This window comes from Schistocerca cancellata, chromosome 4, assembly GCF_023864275.1.
Source record: "Schistocerca cancellata isolate TAMUIC-IGC-003103 chromosome 4, iqSchCanc2.1, whole genome shotgun sequence".
NCBI lineage: Eukaryota > Metazoa > Arthropoda > Insecta > Orthoptera > Acrididae > Schistocerca > Schistocerca cancellata.
Genome location: NC_064629.1, coordinates 20330657 through 20348360, shown reverse-complemented (window position 1 = coordinate 20348360; position 17704 = coordinate 20330657). Strand labels below are relative to the sequence as shown.

The 17704-nt window shown below is 34.1% G+C and overlaps 1 protein-coding gene across 1 annotated transcript in view; it reads right to left on the bottom strand.

The window, feature by feature from the left end:
* Positions 1 to 5154: 5154 nt before the first annotated feature.
* The window catches only part of LOC126183435 (ras GTPase-activating protein raskol), a 403727-nt gene continuing 391177 nt past the window's right edge, over positions 5155 to 17704 (bottom strand). Inside the window, exons 15-19 of the mRNA XM_049925423.1 lie at positions 16788 to 17044; positions 12676 to 13478; positions 11786 to 11904; positions 11319 to 11464; positions 5155 to 8373 (exon numbers count right to left, since the gene is read on the bottom strand). Coding sequence (XP_049781380.1) covers positions 8064 to 8373; positions 11319 to 11464; positions 11786 to 11904; positions 12676 to 13478; positions 16788 to 17044 — 1635 coding nt within the window. The 3' untranslated portion in view covers positions 5155 to 8063. The remainder of the gene's footprint in view (positions 8374 to 11318; positions 11465 to 11785; positions 11905 to 12675; positions 13479 to 16787; positions 17045 to 17704) is intronic.

Sequence of the window (17704 nt, the reverse complement as noted above, 5' to 3'; positions counted from 1 at the left end):
ACAAAAAAACACAGTACAAAGTAGTACATCTGTTTAAATTTTCAATGTAGGTCCAGCTTATGTAGAGTATGTCCAGACTATTTAAACAGATGTGCTACTGTGTACTGTGTGTTTTGTGACCTTACAATCATCTATGAGTGGTATATACATAGTGGACATTGCCATTTGTACAAGGTGCTTTATTTATTTAAATATTTTACTTATGACAAACCTTTTATAATGTGCTTTTTTTATCCATATGACAACTTAGCATGAGGTCCAACTTAAAATGAACACATTTCGTAACAAAAGATCTGTTAAAGACCTGAAGATGATAGCAAAGTCTGTTGATACTGGTTGTTTTAAATAAAGAAATATTTGTGGAATCTTGACTTTAGAATATTTTTAGCAAACAGAAAAGAAAAAAAAAAAAAAAGAATACAGCTATTCGTCTGAGCTTTGCAGTCTATCATTTCCAAACTTCTTTTTTGTTCTTCCATCATAGATTTTTCATTGTTTGTCTTTTTTAAGACAGTTTTTCATGCTGCAGTAGAGTACATCCCAGTAACTCTACTAATTGTTGGCTGGTCCTCATGTATATGCTTATATATTCATCAGGAATTTGTTATAACTGACACAAAAACAAATCTTCTTTTGTAGATTCTACTTCCTGTCAACAAAAAAACTCCTATGCCATACAAAGATACTATTAGCATTCTTACTTGAACAAGTATTACATACTTATGAAATGTGCAGCAATCTTTCACTTTAAAAAACACACCAGTTGTAAAATATGTTATAAGCCTGCACTATAGAACATGTATTGCACAATACATGATGAAATGAACAATTGTCAACATCATATAAGCATGTGTGATTTTTTAAATCTCTGAATAACATAACACTTTGCCACTTGAACTACACCTTGCTGCTGAGTCTTCAGACACTATGCATTTTCACAATTTTTCTGAATTTTTGTAGCAGGATACACTGCACAGAACTTAAGTCTGTTTATTGCATTTGAAAGAGGGGTCCTTTTTTTCCATGAAATACTTCACAGAAACTTAGAATTACACCAATGACCAATTTTATATTGAAATGAAAATGGGATTGTTTTCACAACAACAAATTAATTTTCATCTTTCCTTTCCAGAATGGAGATTATTGGTTATTGTTACTAAAAGTAAAGCTGTTTGAAAAGACCGTTTTTGTTGAACAATTACTAAATTACATTTGACTTAATATGAAAAGTTTTGAAGCATTTCTAAATGTAAAGTCCTACATCACATTATTCACAAAATAACTTGGTATCTTTTCTTTCCACTTTTCCAGACTTTAACCTTGCTGCATTCTGCACACATCTTACTATGGCTCCTCTGAGGACATTTTGATTTTTCTGCGTCTAGAATAATTTTGGAAAATGGGTTTCACTGAGTCTGCTTACAGGTGAACTATTTTGAGTGGAAGTTGATTCAAACAGACCTCATTGTTCCCAATTCAATGACGAATGCAACAAAATGTTTGCTAGCAGGCCTCGCATTTTTATATAAAACATATAAATTTACAATCATCGTGAACTCTTTAAAAAAGCTTTCTTCCACCTCTTTATTCGCTTTCTCTCAAAAGTGTAGTACCCCATTAGCTGGTAGCTGTTGTCCACATCAGCCTGGTTTTTACTACAATCCAAAATACAAGTAGGTTTCATCTTCTCTCTCATTCCTAATTTTGTCCTGACTGATGTTGGATGCAGTCATTTTGTGTTTTATCATCAGAAGAATTATATTCTTACTGTCTTTCCATTTCACAAACAGCAAATGGGTCTCCTCTGTGACATTAAAGCTGACTTTTTGCTGCTTCTGGGCAATTAGGCCTTTCCTCTTTTTCAGTACAGTATTGTAAGTCCATCTTGAAAATAAATACAAAGTGTGCAGCAGACAGCAAATCAATGCCCTTTCCACCATGTGGGACCTTGTGAAACACAGTGCATGGCAACAAGGGGAACGCGAATGCCGCAAAGCAACTAACGCATGGTGTTGTCTGCACTCCTTTTCTGCCAATATGAGTGACACGTATTGCTATCTGTACTTTTTCACTGTAGTACAAGCATCAAAGTGTATCTTTATAAAGTTGACAGATGTAATACAAACATTGGAATACAGTTACAAAGTTGAGAAATGGCTGACATATATTCTACTTCACTTGTGGTTTTCCAGTATAATCCACACAACATAGGAGCTACATGACTCACCTTCAAAGTGTTAATGGGCAGCTTCAAACCCAGGTATGCTATTCAGATGAAGTCTTGACCAGAGATCAGTTTTTCTTTTCTTCATCTAATGTAAAGTTGTGCTAATAATGCTGCTTATAAATATGTGATAATAAAATTTTTATATGTACGCACAGTGCCAGTATATCATTCAATACCCTTGAGGCATTGATTGTATCTGAAGAATGCTTGTTTCCTTTTAATGGCCCCATGACTTTCCCCAGTAACACAATAAATACATTTATTATCAGCTTGCACAGTTTCTTGTTTCGTTAATATACTATGTTGATCATCAAGAAACAATACATCTGGCAAAAAATAGACATGAATTACCAGATACTTTTTTCTTCAGCTGACTGTGCCCAAGAATTTTGAAGTTTGTTAGTATTATGTGCTTTTCTTAACTTATTCTGCAACACATTTGATTGTTTGTTGCAGTTATATGGTGTTAAGTCTGGTCACGACTTTGTAATGTCAAGTTATTTTATACTGTCTTAACAGCAGCATCAGAAGAAAAACCAAAATAGTTGTTTCCCAAAGTTATTTAGGATCTAGCAATCATAAGAGATGGGAAAACTTATTTCAAATTTAGATATGTGATTGGTGAGAATAAAGGTCTGTAAACACATACTGTGCAGATATTTGTTTTGTCTACTAAAAATGTATTTTTTGAGTTCAGAAAAATATTAATGTAATAGGAATGAAAATTCAATGCCTCTAACATCCGACAAGGAGAAAACCTCAGACATGATCAGCCGATACAGCTCATATTTGAAAAATCACTTGTGTGCAACCAGAAATGAAAGATTAAGATATTTTGGCTCAACACTCCCTGCTGCACCCCTCCCCCCATGTTTGACAGAACTACTCCTTAAGTTAGTGACACACAATCAACTCAGAATTGATGGGATCAACAGATAACTGAAAACTGTTAGTCAACAGGTAAGAAATTTTTCAGCTGCTGCTCATATACCCATAAGGTACGATACATTCAGCGAAAGTTCTGCTGGTCTAACAACCGAGGCATCTAGCTGGGAAGGAGAGAACCTGTATTCAATTCCCAGTTGCATTCTGCAGTGGTATTTTTTTTATCAAAACTTGTAGGACTAAAAAAGTTAATAAAGTAAGTAAAAATCAATAAAGAATAGTGACAAAGTACACAAATAAATTGCTCATATGGCTTTGGTTAGTAAAGTTGCCTGCGGGAACAATTTGGAATAAGACTGCTGCAAAGATGAGCATTTGATGCACATAATGGAAAAAAATAACCCTTGTTGCACATGGTAGTGTACTTTAAATAATACGTTCATTTATGGCACAATATTCCATTGCAGCCTTTGGAAAATTGTTGTCTAAAGTTTTCTGATGCTTATAAGAAACAAACCTCTGAATGTAGGAGAGGTCAGTTGTTGAACCAGTTCATAAAATTGTGATTGCATCACTAGATTCAAATCTGAGAAATTGGTGATTTCAGTCGACTGAGAACTTCATGGAGAACTTTTGTCTCATATTGGATTCCTGAAGTGGGCGAACTAACACTGTCGTGTGTGACAGTATGTTTAGAAATGATGAGGGTCACCAGATTGGAATGGTAGAAATAACACCACCAAACTGTACACCTGTGTGCCAGCCACGTGATGGTAATTTTGAGGCCTTGAAATAAAATTTTTAATTTGGCAATAAACGTCTGCTTCTGGAAACCCAGTTGGCATTGCACAACCAAGCAGATGCAATAACAATTCACAGCATAATTCACAATCAAAACTTTCATCATCATTTTTTTAGATAATGTTATGCAAGAAAGAAATACTTTTAAATTTAGACCAATTTGTTTTACTCTGAAGGAATGATGCAGATGCACAAAGACTGCATTTGTTACATCTTCTTGGTGCCACAAGTATATTTGCTTCACATATCTATATGACAAGTACCATCCAGGTAGTTGTTTGAAAAAACTGAAGACGTGTAAAAGAGTGAGTAAAAAGAGACATTGGAAATCGACCAGGATAAAATTTTTAATTCTTTACTACTCAGAGTCATTTTGGAAATTTATTTGCCTACTTTTTCATTATTTCCTACTGATTTGCTTACCTTATTAACCCTTCTATGCCTACCAGTTTTGATATGGGATAAAAAGACAAATAAAAAAGGACTGCTGAATGCAACTGGGACTCAAACACAGGTTCTCTGCCCCTCAGCCAGATGCTTCACTTGCTACACCTGTGGAGCTTTCATTGAACAGCTCATAGCTTTTGGGTGCATAAGCAGCAACTGAAACAGTTTTTTCTCACGGTTTCTAGGAAAATATGCATTTGCAGACCCCATACATATTGACGAAAAGTGTTCAAGTTTGAGTCATCTATTTATCCAGCCAATTCTGAATTGACTGTGCATCATTACCTTCATGGATAGTTTTCCAAAAAATGGAAGGGGCTGTTGAGCCAAAATATCTCAAGTTTTGATTTTAAGTTGTACACAAGCAATCTGCTTAATATGAGCCAAATCACTTGGCCATGTCTGAGATGTGCTCCTTGTGAGCAGAATTAGCAATTTTTCAATGCACCTATAGACTCAAAAACAAATCTAATCTTCAATCATTCTAGGTCATGAAATGCTAACAATAATCCAACAAAACATTCACCACTTCAGGATCATCTTACTGCACAATGTTTAGCAACTAAATAAAATTTCTCTCAAAGATAAATCACTTAATTTCTATATATTCATTGAATATGAAAAAGAAAACATCATTTGTAACTGGATAGTTCTCTTATGTGAGACTAGGGGTAAAAGTGACTTGGAGGGGGCTGAAGGAGTTGTAAGAGAGGAGTGTAAGAAGTGTTTATAATTACAAACAGGCAAAAATTTAGGGCATATGCTAGCTCAAATGAAATTTAAAACAACAGAAAATTCAACTAAATACTTTATTAAATCCTGGGGTGGGAAGATGTCAGTTATGATACAAATTACACGAGTAAGACTCCAACACATAAATGGAACGAGACTAACATTTGTCTTATGTAAAAATAAATTACTGTGTACATAATGAAATACTATTTAAATTATTTATAAATCCGATGTGACAATAAAGTAAACAAACAAGGAAATTATCTAAAAAAGAAAACAAAATACACATTACAAATATTTTGTATGAAAATCTGTTTTGCACTTTGAATGTAAAAAAATGTAAAATATTTTACACAATCAGCAATAAAAACTAACATTTGTGCTCATAATCAAACAATTATATATAAATAATTACATAGATTATTTAATACCACTTTCAAGTGCAATATACATAGTACAGTGTGTTTCTATTTAATGTCAGTACTATCCCTACAAAAACAGAACAACATTCAGTACACAATATGTAGAGACAATATGACATAGATTTGAACAAAACTAATCTTTGGTAATAAGAAATTTACAACATACATATACACCTTGAACTATACGTAATACACTAATCACAATTAATACAATCTCAATTAATAGATGAGATGTAACACAAATGTTGTAATATGGAAGTCTAATGAAACAACCGCTGTGACAGACGAAATGTGTATCAGATCAAGATTAAAACATGCAGCAAGAACAGATAATCAGGTAACACAGAACTTCATATACATGACTACAATATTTTTTTCAATACAAGCCTATCATAAATACATGAGAAATTCATTTCAATTATACTGGTATGATCTGAAGGGTCAGCTGATTTAACATTCAATATTTTATATTTTGACACTTACAACAGCACACAAACACAATTACAGAATTTAAGTGCAATGACATTTAAGTAAATGACATCTATTTTCTTTAAATGACAATAAAACAGTACACATACTTCTCTGTTCATTGGCGACACAAATATAATACTAAGAGAGTAATTGTTTTTTATGATTATTTCTTTTTTCTCTAGTTTCAATACTCCTTTAAATAAATTTTAGGAAAAATACTGCTTTGTTGTATTTAACATAATATTAATGATATTTGTTCACTGAAGTAAGAACACATGAAAGAGAGACATAAAAGGAAGCTATGGTAAAATAATGCTAGATTGCATTAATAACAGACTTACAAAAATTACTGGATTTGGTTTAAACCATTTATAAGAAGTGAGACATATACTAACTTCCAACTAGTTGTACTATCTTCATTTATAATTTAAAACATAAATGCAAAGCACAGAGGAAGAAACTATTCAGAAATTTCTTCATCTATTAAGACTATTTCATGGGTACACTTCAAGGGTCATACATTATGATAGCAGTTCTAAGCATTGGTGCACCTGTTTAAATAGACTATTTCTGAAAGTGCAGTTCTTACAGCTAATGCTCTGAGCTGAAAATGGGTCTCGAATGGTGTCTGCAATGATGATGAGAAATGTTTATGACAAGATTGGGACAAGCCTTTTTTTTCTTACAACTGGTCTGAAATCCCTATGACAAAATAACAAACTTCATTCTCTTTCCAGCTTTCACAGCCTTTACCTGAATGTACCATTGAATTCTTTGTTAGCAAGAGAAAGTTTCTATCAGTTTCAAATACATTTTTATCTAACGTTCAGTACAACAGTGAAAAAATATTTGTGCAATGGAAGTTTTGCACAGCTGGTTAGTAAAATACCAATATCTAATATTTGAAAAATACTTTGCATATATTATTTCCTAGCATGTGATATATTTAATTGAAGAATGGAGTGTGCAAATAAAATACTGTATTTAAAAAATCACAGGTTTTAAGCTCTGACTTCAAATGATGATTTCTTTTTAGTGAACTATTATCAACACACTTTAATACAATGCGTGATGAGAACTGGTTAGCTTTGTACATAATCAAAATTGTTTTCAGAACTGAAACAGCTTTACATGTGATGGCTACACGAAGAGAGAGGCAGTCTATTTTGAGTGAGAAGCAGCTAATCGCTGCAATAATATTGTAGGAAATAACAGTTATGCAAAAGTGAGAACATTGCAGTGACATTTTCATATATTCCAGATTCACATGGTAAAATTGTTGGTTTTATACAGTGTTGTGAACCCCATTAATAATGTGCAGCAAGTAGCACCCTATTAAATATGGGACAATTCCTGCAAAAGTCCATCAAATATTCTTTCACTTCTATTGCAAGCAGCATCACCTTTTCCACCATTCCTTGCTATGACTGATATATGGTTATTACAATTCAAATCAACTTTCCAATTCATACAGGCCAAAACAACAAATAACAGGAAGTGAGATACACAACATGCTTCAGACATATCAAATTAAGTTAACCTCAACATAACCACACAAAATTTTGGATGGATTACAAGGAGAAAAAAATATTATTGTTACTGTATGTCCTATTGTGTATAGAATAATGTTATGACTTGCTGTTATGGTCTCTTTTACAAATACTGATACATGTTTTAAATACTAACATAGCCACAAACATTATTAAAAGTATCAAATCCACAGGCATTTACATGTCCCATTTCACTGGATGAGGATACACTATAATATAACTGCTACATGTCTTGTATCACAACATTCTTTCAACATTAGGTCATTAGTTCCTTCAAATAGGTAAGCCATCACTCTCTCAAATACCATTCATCTATTCACATGTTACTGTTTCATAGTATTTCCATACAAAGAGGTATATACCAGCATGACAAATCAGATCTTAATATCCTTGTCCTCTATTACTATCAGGCTGTTATTTCACAATCACAGTAAATATGAGGTGACATCAAACATAATCTCATATGTGAGTGAAACATGGGTGTGAAGAAATGTGAAAAGCAAGAACTGCAGCATGACAATTCTGTTTTTAGCAAGATGAACTCTTCAGTTCACCAAGTTCAGGCAAGAGGTGGGAGCTCTGCCCAGAAGCATGTAGGTCATATTTTTCCTTCAAAGTAGCAAGTGCATTTATTAAACGAGTGTTAGCTGCATCTAGTGCAGCTATTTTGTTCTCCTGTGCTTCAATTACTCGTTGCTTATCTGACAGAACTCTTGACATTTTCTGTTGTTCTCGCTGAAGCTTATGTTCCTGAGCTTCAATAACACGCTGCTTGTCTAGAAGAGCCCTGGACATTTTCCGCTGTTCACGGTGAAGCTCTTCCTCCACAGAAACCAATCTGGGAAGCAAAAATTTTACACTGTATATCATGTGCATGTTCTACAAATAGCTAGGCAGTGTTCAACACTACAGAATTTAAATGTACATAAAAAACAAATAAACATGCAATAATCAGATATGCATACAATAAAAATAAAGTCATGTGATCAGTTTGCACATATCAGAAGCACAGTGATGTTGAGATGTATCAGTACACATTGTGAAAGAATACACAAAAGTAAGAGACACTCTTCAAAGCCTATGGTGTCATTTTCTCAGTAGTTGAACATGGTGACATGAGACATGACATGACATGGGAAACTAACACAGTTGTTGTAACAACAATACATTTTCTACATTTAAGCTTTGAATCATAGCCACTCAGCAACTGAAGAGGTCAAATGACATAAAGAAAGGAATATGATTAAATAAACATACATGAGGCATTCTGGTCACTAGACACATAGGAACCAGTACATTTCTGAAGTGAATGGCAGGAGATGGAGAAAATACACTGATATTTCTCAGCCGAGATATTAATAACATTACAAGGAGTAACTTTTATTTGTATGTATGAAACAGGACATGTACCTCTAACTGAAATAAGTAGAGGTGATATTGTAATGTGAAGAAAAGCCTCATGAATCTTCATGCATAAATAGATTCTCTCACTAGGAACTTTCTAAATTTCTCCTAAATAACTACTGTAATATTTTATACGTCACCTTATCAATGCGTATCTTATTATAACTTGTAGAAAAAGTTTATCCTAAAAAAATGCTAAAAATAATTTGTATAATTACTGAAACACCTCATTAATCATGGATGCAAATTTCACATGTGTGAGTACTTCAATTGTACTGTGTACCTTTGCACAAAATCCTCAGATGTGCACTTAGATGATTAAATCAAACTATAATAATTGAAGTAGTCGTTGGAATAAGATTTTGAAACGAGTTATTTTTAAAACTGTGTTCCCTGTGTAACCCCCTGTTCATTTGTATTAGGAAACTGGCTGTACATACCATCTTCCAAGGAATGCAGTAGCTGCGAATGAACAGAACTGAACTACACATTGTTTGTTAATGTATATTATTTGATGTTATTTACACATCAAGTAATGAAACCCATGCCAAAATATCACAGAAATGTGTGGGGAAAAAATCAAGGTGACACACAACATGCTCACATTTCCACAGCTCCCACAAGAGCCATTGTGAAGACATAAACAAATAGTTCTGCTGTTTTGGGGAGTTATTTCATTAACATTATCACCTCAGTTTTGAAGCTAATTAGAGCTGTATGGTTGCAGAGGCATTGTTCTGAACAGATACTTATACCTTTATATAATTTGGAAATTTGAATAACATTAATTTATAACTTGTCAATGGTGACAAGGAGCTGCTGCCCTTTAAGCAACTACATAGATCTGCCTGAAATTATCACAGAAATTTTACATTTAATTTAATTTGCCATTAACAATGAAAACTGTAACAAATATGAATACACATGTCCAACAAATTTATCCTAGGAAAACTCTGCTCTCCCAGGAAATAAGAAAAAAGCAGTCTTCAGTTATGCAAAATTGCTGCATGCTGAGGTGTCCATTCATACTACATATTCAGTATATTATGCATATAATTATCAATCAGAGTGATAACATAAATGTTGTTTGAATCCAGTACTCGAAAAACAGCATATGTTTCACCCTAGATGGGAATCTAATACTTTTTCCTCACTCACTTATCCTAACACTGTTCTAGCTCCTATTCTGAGCATCAAACATGTTAATCTCATGTCATAGCCTTGATAAGAAGATGAAAAAAATGACAAATTTAATTAATCAATTTGTTTGTTTCTGTTGTGGCTTCATATCATTTGTAAATATCTGAATCCACATATCCTATTTAGTGTTTACATTCACCACCAACACTATCAAATAAAATATAAGAATAAGTACATCACAAATAGCAGCCCTTCTTAACGGATTCCTTTGAAAATAAGAAAATCTGTACCACTTTTACCGATGGCTTCCCAATGACACCTGTCGCATCCAGCTTATAACATTACAGAGCACAGCAGTTTCCCTGTGCTCCCCAGGCTGAGCAGTAGTTGTCTTGAATTGTCCCTCACTCAGAATGTGGACCTATTTGCTACATAAATAGAAAAAATTCACATTCTAATAAAATACAGTGGCTCCCCGATACTCTACATAGGTTGCCTATGCAGGCATAATGAAGGTAAAATACAAGCAATACCACTGAGATCCAAAGTCTCATTGCCACATCCTGCAGTTCCTTAAATTTGCACAACTAATAGTATGTGGGTAGTACATGATGCTTGTCAAGCCAGTGGCGACGGGAAAGACAGGTGTGCCATACAGAAACAAACAAACTTGTTTCGCATTAGTGGGCTCTTATATCACTGACATTCTGATAAAGACTAGAAACTGCACACAAATTAGTCTCTTCTGGATTTGATAAGAAAATGTATAAAACATGTAAACATTCATAGTAATCATAGTGCATTGATTTACTGCAAAGGATACATGGTGTATCTGTTAGAAACTGTTTCCATGAAGAAACTGAAAGGAGATCTAACAAAGAGGGATGATCCTTTTAAAGACTAATGTATCAATTAAACATCTACATATTTCATATCACATACATTGTCTTTCTCAATCCAGATTTTATCAGTACATAGGATGTATTGTACAGCGGTGCTATAATGGCTGCTACTGCTTTACCACTTTAATATTAGAAGCATGTGATAATTTTAATTAAGTGCACAAATAAGAATATAATGTTACTTCAATGTATAATGCAAAGATGCTGATAATGGACAGAACTGTCACTTGAGTATTTTGAATAACCTGAGAAGAAAAAAGTAAAGCTCTTACACTTACTTACTGAATCGAAGTCTTATAGCTACAAAGCACATATATAACTAATTTATGGGACTCACCTAGCTATAATGACTTTCATTTTATTTTCACTGCTGCCAGCATCCCGGTCATGTGAATCAGCCAAGTTTCGCTGTTGTTCGGCCTGCTCCAGTTTCAGGGTCAACAGATGAACATCTGCTTGGAGCTTTTCAATTTCCCTTTCATACTGAAATAATAAAGTTACCTCATTAAATATTATGTCTGTTAAGATTCCAAAAGTTCAGAAATATAATCAATGAAAGAAAAAATACTAATAATCACAGTAAAGCTTAGCCAGAAAGTCCACAGTCAAAGTTAAAAAATATAAATAAGTTAAATAAGAGAAGACTAGTCATCTTCGAATGAATAATTACAGTTTGCATCAGAAATCATTAGGTAACAAGCTTATACATCAGTTTCATTTTAATTACATATAGATTTTGTAAACACAAACTGCTTTACAGTTCTTGTAAAATTTTGTGGAAGTCAACAGAAAGATGGAACTTACCTCTTCTATACTTTTTGCACTGCAGTTCTTGCTGCATCGAATGTGGCACGTATCTTCCTCTGAAGAGTCAGACAGATCCCGTGTAGAATCCAAGGACAGCCGCCGCCTCAGTATCTGGTCTGTTATAAATGAACAGAAATATGAGTTGTTAGAAAAGTACAAAAAACAATATGTTTAGATTTGCAGTATTGGCTTTACAAGTTCCCCAATATTTATGAAAAACTGATTATGTTTCAAATTTTTTTTCTGCAGTTTTTTAAATGATGAACCAATTTACTTCATGTTTATAATAATTACTGGCTCTGTAACTTCTTGTCTTTTTTATTTTTCTGATGTTTTCCTTAATATTTGTTTGCCCGTTTGACTTCTTTTCTCGAATTTCTTAATTACATGATATTATCTTCTCTAATAGAAGTTTCTCTTTTTCTCAATTTAGATGTACATTTCAAATTCTCCTCCTTACCTGAACAGTACTACTTTGATTCAAACTACATTATTTTATTGAAATGAGTAATTTTGTTTCTCCTTCATCACTACATCACATCTTTTCCATTTTCTTCTTCCATTCAACTCAAAAGTTTTAACTTATCCTACAACCTCTTATTTTATTACACTGACATGCCATTAAAACCTTCATTTGCACTATGAAAATAGTCACCAGTTAAAATTTTATTGTGTCCTCCACATTATTTCTTTATTATAAATTGACAAAAAATCTTGAAGCTACAAAAGCATGATAATATTAACTTTTCTTATAAGTGTTGCTGTCTCATTCAGAGTTATACTAATAATTTGAAATCTGAATTTACTTATTGCTTCAGCTCTCATTTTTGTAAAAAGAAATCTAAGTATACTTTCAAATATAACAATAAATGAATTACTAGACATACCTGTACTTGTACTGTGGACATGGTGATGAGGCTGACCATTGACTGCCCTCCAGTTTGCAGCACTACGCATGCCACATTGTGGGTTTGTACGTGGTACTCTAACTGCCGGTGAAAAATGCCGAACTAGTGGAGGAGTAGTGGCAGAAGGCAGTTCCAAAATACCAGTGTTACCACCGACACAGCCACCATTTTCATCAGAAGAGGAACTGCACGAGCGCCTTCGGGGCACCGGCCGACAGTCTGGAGGTGTTGCATCCAAGTGGTATACAGGATTTGTAAATGCTAATGGTGCTGAAGCAGTTGTAGGAACAACATTGTTGTTGCTTTGAGAGTTGCTAACAGGTGCAGGAATATTTGCACTGTTATTGTTATTATTTGCAGCATTCAAGTCGACTGGGCTCGAACTTTGGCTGTAAGCAAAACTCTGGTAGCCTGATGAGGCAACATTTGACAGCTGAGAAATAGATATTTGGCTCCCTTTGTTAACGCAGTGCTCAGGTATAACCTCCTCATCAGCGTAATGAAGGAGGTCAGATATTTCATCTAAATTTCCATTCACAACAGCATTCAATGGCCTAGGGGCAGGCCTCTGTGCTGGAACAACAGCCAGTGCCTGAGGGCAGTGAGGACTGCATTGGTGAGCTCCCTCACTGGTCCCAACAAAGAAATCATCTGATGCAGGTGACATACTAAGTTTCGGCAGAAATGCATTACGAGGAAGAGTGGCTGCACGAGGCGATTTATCTCGGTGCACGGAAGTTGAAATATCACTGTTGTTGCTGCATACCGTTGGGTCATTGTACCTGCAAGAAAAGTACTGATTAGTAAAGAAAAGTACTGATTAGTAAAGAATATTATGTACGGATTGGAGATAGAACAAGAGATGTTGTGGGAGGAGACACCTATTCTAACTATACACGATTTTTCTTGTATAATTTCAGAAGTTTCTTGTTGTAATGGTACTTTAATTACGTAACCATTACGGCACCTGACCTCAACCTCTCGATACCAGCAATATTCTACTGTGTTTCTGTAAAGTAGTTAACATATTTCTGAGACAACATTCAGATTTGATTTCATTAATGTAGAGGTACTTTGATACATCGATATGTTTATATTGCAATGATATTATTCTTATGTGAATTCTTTTTTTTTTGTCACTATGATCTTTGACATACTTGTATCTCTGATTTTTGAGCATGTAAGCAGTTATTATTCAATCTGTATAATGAGCAAGCAGTGCAGGACACAAAAGAAAAATTCGGAGTAGGTATTAAAATCCATGGAGAAGAAATAAAAACTTTGAGGTTCGCCGATGACATTGTAATTCTGTAAGAGACAGCAAAGGACTTGGAAGAGCAGTCAAACGGAATGGACAGTGTCTTGAAAGGAGGATATAAGATGAACATCAACAAAAGCAAAACGAGGATAATGGAATGTAGTCTAAGTCGGGTGATGCTGAGGGAATTAGATTAGGAAATGAGACACTTAAAGTAGTAAAGGAATTTTGCTATTTGGGGAGCAAAATAACTGATGATGGTCAAAGTAGAGAGGATATAAAATGTAGATTGGCAATGGCAAGGAAAGTGTTTCTGAAGAAGAAGAATCTGCTAACATCAAGTATAGATTTAAGTGTCAGGAAGTCATTTCGGAAAGTATTTGTATGGAGTGTAGCCATGTATGGAAGTGAAACATGGACGATAAATAGTTTGGATAAGAAGAGAATAGAAGCTTTCAAAATGTGGTGCTACAGAAGAATGCTGAAGATTAGAAGGGTAGATCACATAACTAATGAGGAGGTATTGAATAGAATTGGGGAGAAGAGGAGTTTGTGGCACAACTTAACAAGAAGAAGGGACCGGTTGGTAGGACATGTTCTGAGGCATCAAGACATCACAAATTCTAGCACTGGAGGGCAACGTGGAGGGTAAAAATCATAGAGGGAGACCAAGAGTTGATTACACTAAGCAGATTCAGAAGGATGTAGGTTGCAGTAAGTACTGGGAGATGAAGCTTGCACAGGATAGAGTAGTATGGAAAGCTGCATCAAACCAGTCTCAGGACTGAAGACCACAACAACAACAAGCGGTTCTTAGAGAGTCAAGTCTTGGTCGTCATGTTGAAAAGACGCAAATTGTAGTCAGTTTATAAAATGTGAACTTTTACAGTGAGGAAGATATTTTCAAGTACGTTTTATATTGTGAAGTGATGTTTTGTGAGTTACGTGATATTGCAACAAAAGTAATAAAAAAGAAGTGTAACTTAAATTCGGAGTGCTGATTACTTTTTTACATCACCATTGTGCTAACTTGCAAAAGTTTAATCTTCAAGAATGATTTATGAAACACATCTGTAAAACTTTTGAATATCGCAGAATAACACCTAGGCCTCTTTGCATCCGAGCTTGGAATCATCACTACCTAGATTTTCGACAATTGAGCCATGAGTTCACAAGACCAGCGTGGGAAACACAAAAAGATGAGTGCCTAGTTTATCCATTATTTCATGAAAGGACTGTAGTAACTGTGCTCTAATGACACCTGAAACATAATACAACTTTGTTGTTGCCCGAAAATGCAATATTTAGCAGCGGGAGCAACACTACAAATCATAATTAACTTTTGACCTTTTGTTGGATTGTGATGGCCATTTTCGCAGCAGTTATATATAAACAAACTGCATTAGTTTCCAAATAAAACTGCCTTTGGCACATTGAACATTAATTTTTTTAAATTTTATATAATAAATAGAAAACAAAAAATAACATGCAGCATTCAAAATGCATTTTTCTTTTAAACTACTGCAATTTTACAAGTATAGCAGTATGCTGAAATCAGATAAAACTTTCATGATATTTTAAACTAGAGTCTATTTGTTTTACACTGTTCATCATGCACCCAATAATGAAATTATATGGTGCCATTGTACTTTTAATAAGTGAGAGGAAAATGCAATGAAAACAATTTTTTGACATTTATGTTCTTTTGTGTTTTTACATGGATCACACTGAAATTAATTGAATTTCTTTCATTTTGATATAAACTAAAAGGTTGTATATTATAAGTATCCAGTCATCAATTACAATTTATTTGAAGAAACTATGCAGAAAAAATATAGATGTGAAATCGATTCATCTTACACAAAATAGCATTAAATTAGTCTGATGATTTTCTGAACCAGTTTAATGCTGTCTGCAAAAAATCAGCATTATTTATATCATTGCATTCATAGAATATCAAAAATATTACAATCAGTTACAAATCAGTACTGACATAGCCATGTGTTTATTGAGAGATTACCATCAACTCTCCTGCTGAGAGACTGAAATATTTATTCAGTGTGTCCTGTCACATCAAAGCTGTAAGTCATATATTCACTTGTTGTAATACATGATCTCATCAAAACAGCAGTGAGAGAAAGTAATGATTGACAACAGTTTCAAGAGCAGATTACAAACTTTTCACATTTACATTTCTAGCTGATTACTGTGTTCTAAGTAAATTACCTTATTACGTATATTGTGTTTCTATGAATTTCAACAACATTTCCCTTTCTTTCTTTTTTTGCCTTCAGAAGGTAAAAAAACCAGTTCCAAAATGTCAAGATGTTAAATTGTTTACTATAGTAGCCCCGTATCATTTTGTGAACTACCACAGAAACCAATCTACGTCTGTTATATCTACAAACTTTTAATTTCGGATTAGAATTTTCTGTTTTGTATAAAGGCTATCTTAGATTTTCCAGATTTAATTATTTGCCTCTTAACACACATTTGGTCTTGATTTATACAATTATTACATGTCAGGCTAAAAATTCAAAACTACTATTTCTTTGTCATCTTGTCTAGGGTCTACATTATGGACCCTTTCAAAGATTTTATCTCTAATGACATTGTTGTCAATGGTATGTTAAACTCTACTCCTTTTATTCACAACCAATAATTTCTTGTATTTGTCACTGATGTATGTAATACAGCATATCGAGAAGAAATATAATTGCCTGTAGCATTTTTGTTAATTTTAACAGATCTGTTTGAGTAAAAAAGGCAACTACATAAGTGAAAATTTATGGTGGTAAGGCAACATCCAATGAAAATTATCTTAATCTATTACCTGAAAATGTTCCTGTTGAGAGACTGATAATGCATTGGCTCAGAACGCCGTGGGGATGGTAGTTTGCCAACTGGCTGGCTAAGAGCTCCATGAACACGATCAAGTATATGTTGCAGCTGTTCCATCTCCAGTCCATGGTTGGTCATACCAGACTTGCCTCCACATTCCCCCAACAATGCTGCCAGAATACTCAGCTGTTTCCCAAGGTCTATATATCCTTCAAATTCCAAACAATTTGGTGAACCCACTGGCCGACTCTGAAAACAGAATTGTTGAAAAGTGAATAAAGTGACTTCTCATTTAGTTTATTCAAAACCAAAATTTTGTTTCATATTTTTAAAAAATAATCAGAGTACAATGTTCTGTTTATGGCACTGTCATTAGAGATAGGTTCAACAATTATGAGGAAACTGACCATGGAGAGCTAAATCTGGATATGAGTTGAACACAGTGTCCTAGTGAGTGCAAGTGAAGTGCCTTAACAATTGTGACACCTCACTCAGTGGTTTTATATTGATGCAGTACCAAAGTCAGGAACCAATACAAACTGCCATTGTGACTATCAGCCAAAAAGTAGCATACTTCTACACTCAAATAACAAGAGGGTGTAATAATGAGATTGTTATATCCTACTAACAGTTGCATTCCATCATTCACAGAGCAGATGATGTTACTAGCATGCAGAAAAGAGTTCAAAAGTGATGTTTTCTTGGAGTTCAACACTCAGTTGACAGTAAAGTTATTAGGACTGAATTATTCTTGAAAACAAATTCTATATCACTGTCTAAGAAATGCATACTTTTAGTGTGTTGTCGTTCACAGAAGTGAATAGGAGAAGCATTACCATGACAGCCAATAAGGCACAAACAAATAATTACTACATCACTTGCTTATAATTTTTTCATAGTGCTGAGTGG